The 9,016-nt window shown below is 41.0% G+C and overlaps 1 protein-coding gene across 1 annotated transcript in view; it reads right to left on the reverse strand.

The window, feature by feature from the left end:
- The window catches only part of LOC100945075 (25-hydroxycholesterol 7-alpha-hydroxylase), a 180,300-nt gene that overhangs the window by 5,609 nt on the left and 165,675 nt on the right, over positions 1–9,016 (reverse strand). Inside the window, exon 5 of the mRNA XM_012809816.2 lies at positions 3,599–3,774. Coding sequence (XP_012665270.1) covers positions 3,599–3,774 — 176 coding nt within the window. The remainder of the gene's footprint in view (positions 1–3,598; positions 3,775–9,016) is intronic.

Raw genomic sequence — 9,016 nt, forward strand, 5'->3', positions numbered from 1 at the left:
CATTGTTGTTTGGTGGGCCCAGGCTGGATTTGAACCCGCCACCTTAGGTGTATGTGGCTGGCGCCTTAGCCACTTGAGCCACAGACGCCGAGCCAGTATGTCTATATTTATACACAAGCCAGGAACTGGTTTATTTGATCTATTCAGGCCCAATATATATTTGGATGTGCAATATCTGTCTGATTTAAAATTTTAACTGAGGCATATTTCACTTTCAGTACATTCATCCATCCAAGCTTCCCCTTTATTTATTTCAATTACATGGACAAACTCCTCTGTGGGGGCACTGAATGTACAGAGATGGAGATGGCCTGGTCTTTCCCCTTCAGAGCTTACAACATATGGGGGCACAGACAAGGAAACAAATAACTGCAAAATCCTGTAGCACGCACTTTAACAAAGGTACCCACAAGCTACAGAGTGAGCAAAGGCAAATTCTCTCGGGAACGAGACGAGAATCAGTGACATCAGCAAAGAAGAGGTGCTACAGAGGATTCCTGTGACAAACAACAGCCTGTCTTTGGAATGGAATATTCCAGAATTTCTTGAAGCTTGACTATTCTGAAACCATGCCCTGTGTAGTTGGGAAATATCTATGTTTTGCTAAGGCTCTTATCTCTTTGATCTCCAAGAACAACTATCCTTACATTTGTAGCCAGTCTTCCTCAGATCTTATTGTCTAACAGCTGTTGTCTGTTTTCTGTAAGTAAGATCTGGTCTTCTCAAGCAAGTTCTGTAGGATACGAAACATAGGGCATGACAAATATGAGTCTCTCAAGAGCTCTTGGGCCATGTTCTCAGTGACAAATGAAGGGTAATAGAATTTTCTGGAATTTCCTTCCCTACTGTCAATGAATGGTGGTTTGGGATGGATATCTGTTACACGAGCATCTACAGTATCTACTTACTACCATCTCAAGTTGTTAAGAACCCGAGGACTCAGTCTAGATGCCTAACAGTGGTAGGTGCTCACTAAATGTTTGTAGAAAGAATGATAAGACCTCAAATCCTACATAAGCAGTTCTGAACTACATCACTTTTTTTGAAGCCAGGAATTATCAGTATTCCATGACTAATTTCAAGAAAACAATGTCGTGGCAATAAATTAGCCAGTTAATTTTAAAATTAGTCAGACATAATTGGCTAATGTTAAATGTAGTAAATACCAGTCTTCATCAACTCAAGTTAAAGCTACCCTAATGATGCTAAATCAGTATTCACAAGATTACAATTTTGTTCTGCCACTGATTTGGCATGATGCAAACCCTTCTTGATAATAATAAGATGGGTCCCGTGTCTGCTCTGGCAAAGAGCTGCAGATATCAAGGGACCCACCCAACCCAGCCCCCCCAGAGGCTGGGATTTGTGGGTGTGGATTGAAGCACCCAACTGTATACCACTTTTACTCCTGTCTCTCTCTTTCTGTTCCTCCCTTCTTTTTGTCAGTCTTCCCTTTTACTCACCCCTTTTCCTTTCTCTTTTCTCTCTCTCTCTCTCTTTTTTAATCTTTTAACCCTTCTTGCTCTTCACTCTTCTCGTCTTAGTCCTTTACCTAAAGGACACTTCAACACCTTAGGTCAGAGGCACGGTAACTTAAAGAGCAAGGGGAAGCGAAAGGAAAAAGTAGGGCAAGGAAACAGACAGAAAGAAGACACTCACGAGGAAGAAACAGCAGAAAAATCCTGGCAACATGAAAAACTAGACCACAGCAACCCCTCAAGGGACCATGAGGTAGCTACTGCAGAAGATTCCACCTATGAAAACAATGTTAGAAATGACCGAAGGGGAATTTAAAATACGGATGGTAAAAATAATGAAGGAAATTGCTGAGAAAGGGGAAAATAACCACAAGGAAATCCAAAAATAGAATCAAATAAAAGATGAAGGATATGAAGAATATACAAAGGATATAGCAGAGCTGAAGACATTGAAGCAGTTAATCAGGGAACTTTTTTGATTTCAAGTTCCTAAAAGTCTAAATCAATGTCTTTTTTTTTTTATCGTGGGGGTCGGGGTTGGGAAACAGGAAGCTCCATAAGAACAATGCCATAAAAAAAGAGTGGCCAGCTGGTAAACATGTACTGAGTATTTGAATGTTCATTTTACTATCACACCAGGAATAGTGGACATAAGAAATAGTGGAATAGTCATATAATGAAAGTATTAAATATAATTTAAATAAATGAAAATGTATATAGAGAAATAAAGCTTATTAAAATTTTAAAATATTTTTCAGATATTAGCTATTCTTTTGTCCTATTTATTGAATACCTACTTACGTGTGGAATATTTTTTGTCGATATTTACAAATGTGGAGATTAGACTTGTTGTCTATGGAATGTTCTTTCACTTGCTAATACTCTACAACCTATCTGCTATCATCGTTCATATAATGCCTCTTATGAGACCCACAGAAACCATATGTACACACATACGTCAGGCGTCCAGGCATCTTCTAACTATGGCCCACAGGCCACATGTCGCCCACCTAGGACATTTATCCGGCCCACCAGGTGTTTTTGCCACCGCTGCCCGTCCTGCTTAGCAGGTGACTAGTCCTGGGGCCCACAGGCCAGCCCTCCAAAGGTCTGAGGGACAGTGAACTGGCCCCTTGTTTAAAAAGTTTGAGGACCCCTGCGCATGCGTCCTTTGCCTTCGCTGATGAAATTAATGTAAGTTTTCTAATGGTATTTGAAGGCTTCCCTCTTCTTATATATTTCCAAAATTTAGCAATATAGCAAAATTGCAGCCTAGCAGAAAAACATCTAACTTAGAAACTGGGTTTAAAAGTGGTCCAGCCATGAACTGTTGAAAAAGAGCACAGAAGTTTGCCTTTGGGAAAAAAGCATTTTATACAGAAAAACTGCTGCAGCAACACTGCTTTCTGAGAAGCACAGGCACAATATGACTGCATTCAATTTGCATGCAGGTGGTGAATCTCAGAAGTGGTATTAAGGGATGAACTAGGCTGGATTAATTTCCAATCTTTGATATTCATTAACTCCAGCTTCAGAAAAAAATACAAGGAGATGACACAATTACCCTCCGAGCTTCACCTGTGAGCAGCAGCTTTACAATCTCAAGTTCATAACGCCATACTAATTGATCAAGAAGGGGCACGGACCTTCAGAAAGAGGTGAAAAAGTAGATGGCTTAACTATACCAACAATGGTATTTGACTTTGGAATAGTCAACCCCACTTTGGAGACACTTAGCAAAATAGTTGTCTTTGTTTATTCCCTGAGTCGCCTGGCAATAGCTTATTCTCCATGATTATCAATATTCTTTGTAAGCAAAACTTAATTTCAGTAGAAAGGTAATGGTGACCAAGGCTCAATGTCCATTTCATTTGAAGCAACTAGCATTTAGCGTCATCATTGTATTTCTATTTATAGATCATGAAAACTTTCAAAGATAGATCTTCAGGAAATACTTCAGTAAAGAGGAAAACTTTCCCATTAGAATGAGTAACAAAAGTCATCAAGTTGTCCCCAATCCCATCTGGGACAAAGTGGCAAGAGGAAAGGACAGAGATCAGCAAGAAAAGGAATGTGCATGCAGTATCCAAGTGGGAATGACGGGCTGGAGGGCTGTTTACCTGGGGTGCCTCAAAGATTTCAGGGTCATTGTGTAAGAAGGCAGGAAAGATGGCTACAAAGTCTCCCTTTCGCAGACAGCTGTCCTTGAGCTCCGAATCCAGTGTCAGATCCTCCTGGACAAAACGAATGGTGCCTGACAAGGAGCACAGTCGCAAAACCTCAAGAACGGTGCTTTCTGAGGGAAACAAACAAACAACAGTTGAGTAAGGTATGACTGCTCCTGAAAAGTGCTCTCAGTTTACCATTAAAGTTTATCATTAATGACCTCGATTGACATCATATCCACAGAGCACCGAGGTGGAACGAGGGGCTGGCTGTGGAGTGGTGGGGGCAGTGGTTTGCCCCAGCCCAGCACAGAGGGCACTTCACAGCTCGGAGGCAGCAGTGCTGTGCTGAGGTAGAAAGCCACCTGATCTTATAGGAAAGAATGGTCTGCAAACAATGGAAGAAAATGTATCCAATGTACTCAGTCTTACTATGAAACCAATTTATAGCTTTCTAATGAAAGCTATAACCCAATTATAGCCCAAGAAGAAGGGGAAAGGGGGGAGGGAGGGGAGGAGGAGGATGGGTGGAGGGAGGGTAATTGGTGGGACCACACCTACGGTGCATCTTACAAGGGTGCATGTAAAATTTACTAGGTGTAGGCGGACACTCAGACAGCGGGGAGCGCACCCACACTGCAGGCGCAGGGGGTGGGGACAACCGAGGCTGCTGCTAGAGAGTCGTGTTAAAAAAAATTTTACTATGTGTAGAATATAAATGTCTTAACACAATAACTAAGAAAATGCTGTGAAGGCTATGTTGACCATTTTGATGAAAGCATTTCAGATTGTATGTAAAACTAGCACATGGTACCCCATGATTGCATTAATGTACACAGCTATGATTAATAAAAAAAATTATCACACTGACATGTTAAAATAGAAGAGAGAGAGAAATGCTGTATGCATCTACATATTTGAGATTAAAACCATGTCTCAAGCTCAGCATCTGTAGCTCAGCAGGTAGGGCACCAGCCACATACACCAGAGCTGGCAGGTTCAAATCCAGCCTGGGCCTGCCAAACAACAATGACAATTACAACCAAAAGGTAACTAGCTGTTGTGGCAGGTGCCTGCAGGAGTCCCAGCTACTTGGGAAGCCAAGACAAGAGAATTGCTTAAGCCCAAGAGCTGGAGATTGTTGTGAGCTGTGACACACAGCACTCTACCCAGGGCGACATAGTGAGACTGCTTTAAATAAAAAACAAAAACAAAAAACCATGTCCCAGTTAAAGTACACTCCTGGTGGGTAATTTTACCAATCTTTAGAACTCTGATGCCTTTGAAGGCAGGCTTAGCCATTTAATAACCACTTAGGCAGTTAATAGTGAAGTAATTGTAGTAGCGCTTTCTGAGACAGCTTAACACTTAATTTCTTTTATGCTAGCTGTAAATAAAATGTGAGTCAGCATTTGTTGGAAAAATTTCAAAAGGAAAATACTTTTCCAGGATTCAGAGGAAAGCCATATTTTCCTCAGCATCTAGGGAGAATAACAGCCCACCATCATATCCTGGAAGATTCCAGAAGCTGAATGTCCTTTCTTTCCCAATGGCCTTCACCTTTTGCTCCTAGCACGACAGATTTTATGGCTAATTTCCGGCAATTTATCCTGGCAGTTTGAGGAGGAATTCCTTTGGGAATAATATGCATAATTTGCATAAATCATTCTGATAGCATGCATACCAGCGTGTAGTCCCTGTCTAGGTCTGCATTTCTCTCTTCATAATCAAAACTGACTATGTTTCCACCAGCGTGAATGGGTCCTGGAATATAAAGCTTGATTCTTTCTAATCAGCAGTGTGAAAAAGAGCTCCAAATGGAGTTTTTTCCCCCTTCACATAACAAATGGTTGTGTTTATGACTTGCAATTTAGAAATCACACACACACACACACACACAGCCCAGTTTCTCAGTGTTCAGCAAAGCTCTGAAACACAGAGTACCCAATTATTAGATTATTAAAGGCAGGCCTATCAATGATGGCTTGAATCAGCCAAAAAATAAAAATAAATGTTATTTCAGTCAAATTGAAATCTATGCACAGCTTGCATGGGGATACCAAGTAGCTCTGGGTGCCTTCTCCCAGGAGGCTTTTCCTTAAGCATGCATTTGTCTAAAGAAATGAGGCTGCGGCCAGCTTTCTGTGGCCAGTGTGGTGATTCAATGTGACGCACAGTAAGGTTGTACATATTCTCTTGGACTGCCTTCGTTATTATAATCAGGCAGAGTCAAATCGGTTTGTTGGTGATGAGGCCAGAAAAGAACTTTGGTTTTGGAACACGGACTCTACTGCAGATAGCCACAAGGCACCTGACATGACGGATTTCAGCTGGCCGGACACCAAAGGCCAACATTTCTGTGGTGTAAAGCAAGGGTCGGCTTCCCCGTACTGCTGCTGGCTCTGCTGGATCAACCCTAGCGTGGCATCATCCTGGCATGAGGTGTGAAATGGTAGCTGACATATGCAGCAGTGCTGTTCACCCCACAAGTCGAGTAGGGGTGTGGAAAAAGAAATACAAAAGCAAAATAATTGTGGGGTGGCTGCGGAGACAGGGCAGGCATTTAATAATCCTCATAACATGGTCACATCGGATTGGCTGATGCGCTCTCGGGAAGCATGGCAGCTTGTGCCCACCGCAGTATCGCAAATGACAATTGGGCAAGCATATCTTATGCAGAAGTTAATCACAATAATGGAGCACAAAGTGTGGCTTAGCGGTCAGATCGTAAGTGACAAATCTGTTTTACCTTCCAGTACCAGTTATGTGTGCAAGATGAGGTTGGCTCTCGCTCCGAGCAATCACGCCGATAATCATTAGACGACAGAAGTAATGAGTTTCATTATTATCAACAATGGAGAGTGGAGCTTCTGTGACTCCACAGTGCAATACACAGACACAAAAGCCAGCAGCTTTCCCACCAGCCCCAGCACAAATGCAGGCAGAGCTATACATTGAGGAGAATGACAACTGCACAACAAAAAAATTGCAGCCTCTACTTGTAGTTGTCATAGTCGAGCAGACACCAGCCAGTGCCACTGACAGACCAGCTGGGCCCTGGGAGGACTTCCACGCTGCACCAGGAGGTGCAGTAAATTATCCTGCACGGTGGAGCAACATCTGTTTCTGTGCTAGTGCCGAACAAACAAGGCAATTTAAAACATACCAAGGGATAACCAAGCAACAAATGAACATGACCCTCATTTTTTTCCCCCTTCTCACACACGAGGTGCTAAACTTCATTGTGCAGGCACTCCATGGCAGAGAAGCCAGGTTTTTATTTGATAAGGTGTTGTCAGAGAGATTTTACATATTTCCAAAACGGAAAGAAAAAGCTTATAGTATTGTTATTCTTAGAATCTTCCCCCTTCTATCTTCATTTCTTTTATCCCAAAGCTAGCACTCAGTTCTCAATTTGCTCTAGAATTGAAAAAAAAAAAAAAAAACTTTCCATATACTTATAAATATTCAGTCTTTAAACCTAATTTGCTATACTTAGTTCACATGCCTTCAAGCATTTGTCTTCCAATTTCCACTGAATAAATGCGTACTAATGAGAACTAGAGCAAGCTGCCGAGGCAAAGCTGGGTGACTTGGGTCTGGCCTGCCACCAGCTTGTGATAGGCGGGCAAATTGAGTTAAAATGAAAAGTCTTGTCAGCTGAAATTCAACATGGTAGCCAAACAGCAAGCTGTCAATCATCCAGCCAAAACAGGGGACTGCAGGTAATAAAAGGTCACTGTGAATCATTAGTGCACTTGGCTTTCATGTGGAAGTTAATTTTAATTAAAGATGATCTCTATCTGTAAATGTTTTATAAAACTTATTGTGCATAATGGATTGTTCATTTATACTAACATTTAGCAGGTAATGGGACCTTCTAATTATTAGAATGTATTGTCAAAAAACGGCTATTGAGAATGCAAATATTTGGGGGATTAAAATTTACACCAGGCGCTGCAAGGTGCCAACAATTATAACCGTGATTAAGATAAGGCTGACTGTGATTTATTAAGAACTGAGCTTTACTGACTGGTGTACGCTAGGAAATTGGGTTACAAAATTCCTGCAACGAATTCACCATTCAGCGCCTGTGCTATTTTCTTCACCTGGTTAGAGAAGACTTGTTTCTCTTATCAGGGTATAAAACTATTCTGATTAAGTATTTCTTCCTAACAAAAAGCTGGAGAATGTCTTGTGCTAAGTTGACAAATAAAAGGAAAGGTCAGGAAAAAGAAAGAAGCATATATATTTTCTCCTTTGCCCTCAGATCTCAATTCTGGCTATAATAATTGACAGATGATTCTCATTTGCAGAATTAAAGCACTAAAGCAGCTCATGGAAATCAATAATGCATGTTACAATGCAAAAACAAATAAGCACGTCCGAGTTTCTGCCTCACACTTAGACCATGTCTGTGTCTGTGGAATGAATGTACTGTGACATGGCCAGGCTGTTAATTTGGGTCATCTTAATGATTGGTGCAGGCTGGCATGCCATCTGATTAGCCACGGTGATCAGTGGATAGCAGCAATGGACGGAGTGAAATGAGCAGCCAGGCCCTGCCACAGACACTGGGCCTGAACACTTGGGTGGTCATCAAGAGAAGGTGGGGAAGAAACAGATATGGGAGATGGGGTGCTCTAGCAGGCGTGATGAAGTGGAGTGGGGTGCATGGAGTGTGTGTGCGTTTCCATGTAACTGTCTTGGACAGGTGAGAAGGTAAATAAGAAATTGTGATAATCACAAAATTTGTGGCAAAATCACTAATCTTTGCTTCAAAAATTGAATATTTTAAATCAAGTTAAAAATAAATCTGAATCCATACCAATGCCTACCTTCACTGTGCATTGCAGACATAGTCTCAGGTTCATCGCTAAAATTAGAAATGTAAATTAAACATTCATATAGTCAATAAATGTTTATTAAGGTTCTACTCTGCTTGGTGTGCCGGGACGTTGCTACTAGTGGGGAAAAAGAATGAATTTGGCCTTCACTGACGCTGTAATCTAGGTGGTTCAAAGTTGGAGGACAAACATAAATGTGATATATAATTTCATTCCGTGCATTTCCAAGATCCTATTTAAGATACTGCACAATTTCTTTTATTTATTTTTAAATTGACACATAAAAACTGTTTATATTGATGGTGTATAACCTGATGTCTTGAAATCTACGTTGTGGAACGTCTATATCAACCTAATTAGCATATGTATCACCTCCCATACTTATCAGTTATTTGTGGGGAGAATACTTAAAATCTATCATCTTAGTGACTTGACATTACAAAATTTCTGACTGAATAGCTCCAATGATTGCATTTAGAAAGCACATTTTAGTAAAGAACTCTTTTCTTTTTTTTTTTTTTTTTTT

This window comes from Otolemur garnettii, unplaced genomic scaffold (assembly GCF_000181295.1).
Source record: "Otolemur garnettii isolate 467f Iridium unplaced genomic scaffold, OtoGar3 scaffold00113, whole genome shotgun sequence".
Classification (NCBI taxonomy): domain Eukaryota; kingdom Metazoa; phylum Chordata; class Mammalia; order Primates; family Galagidae; genus Otolemur; species Otolemur garnettii.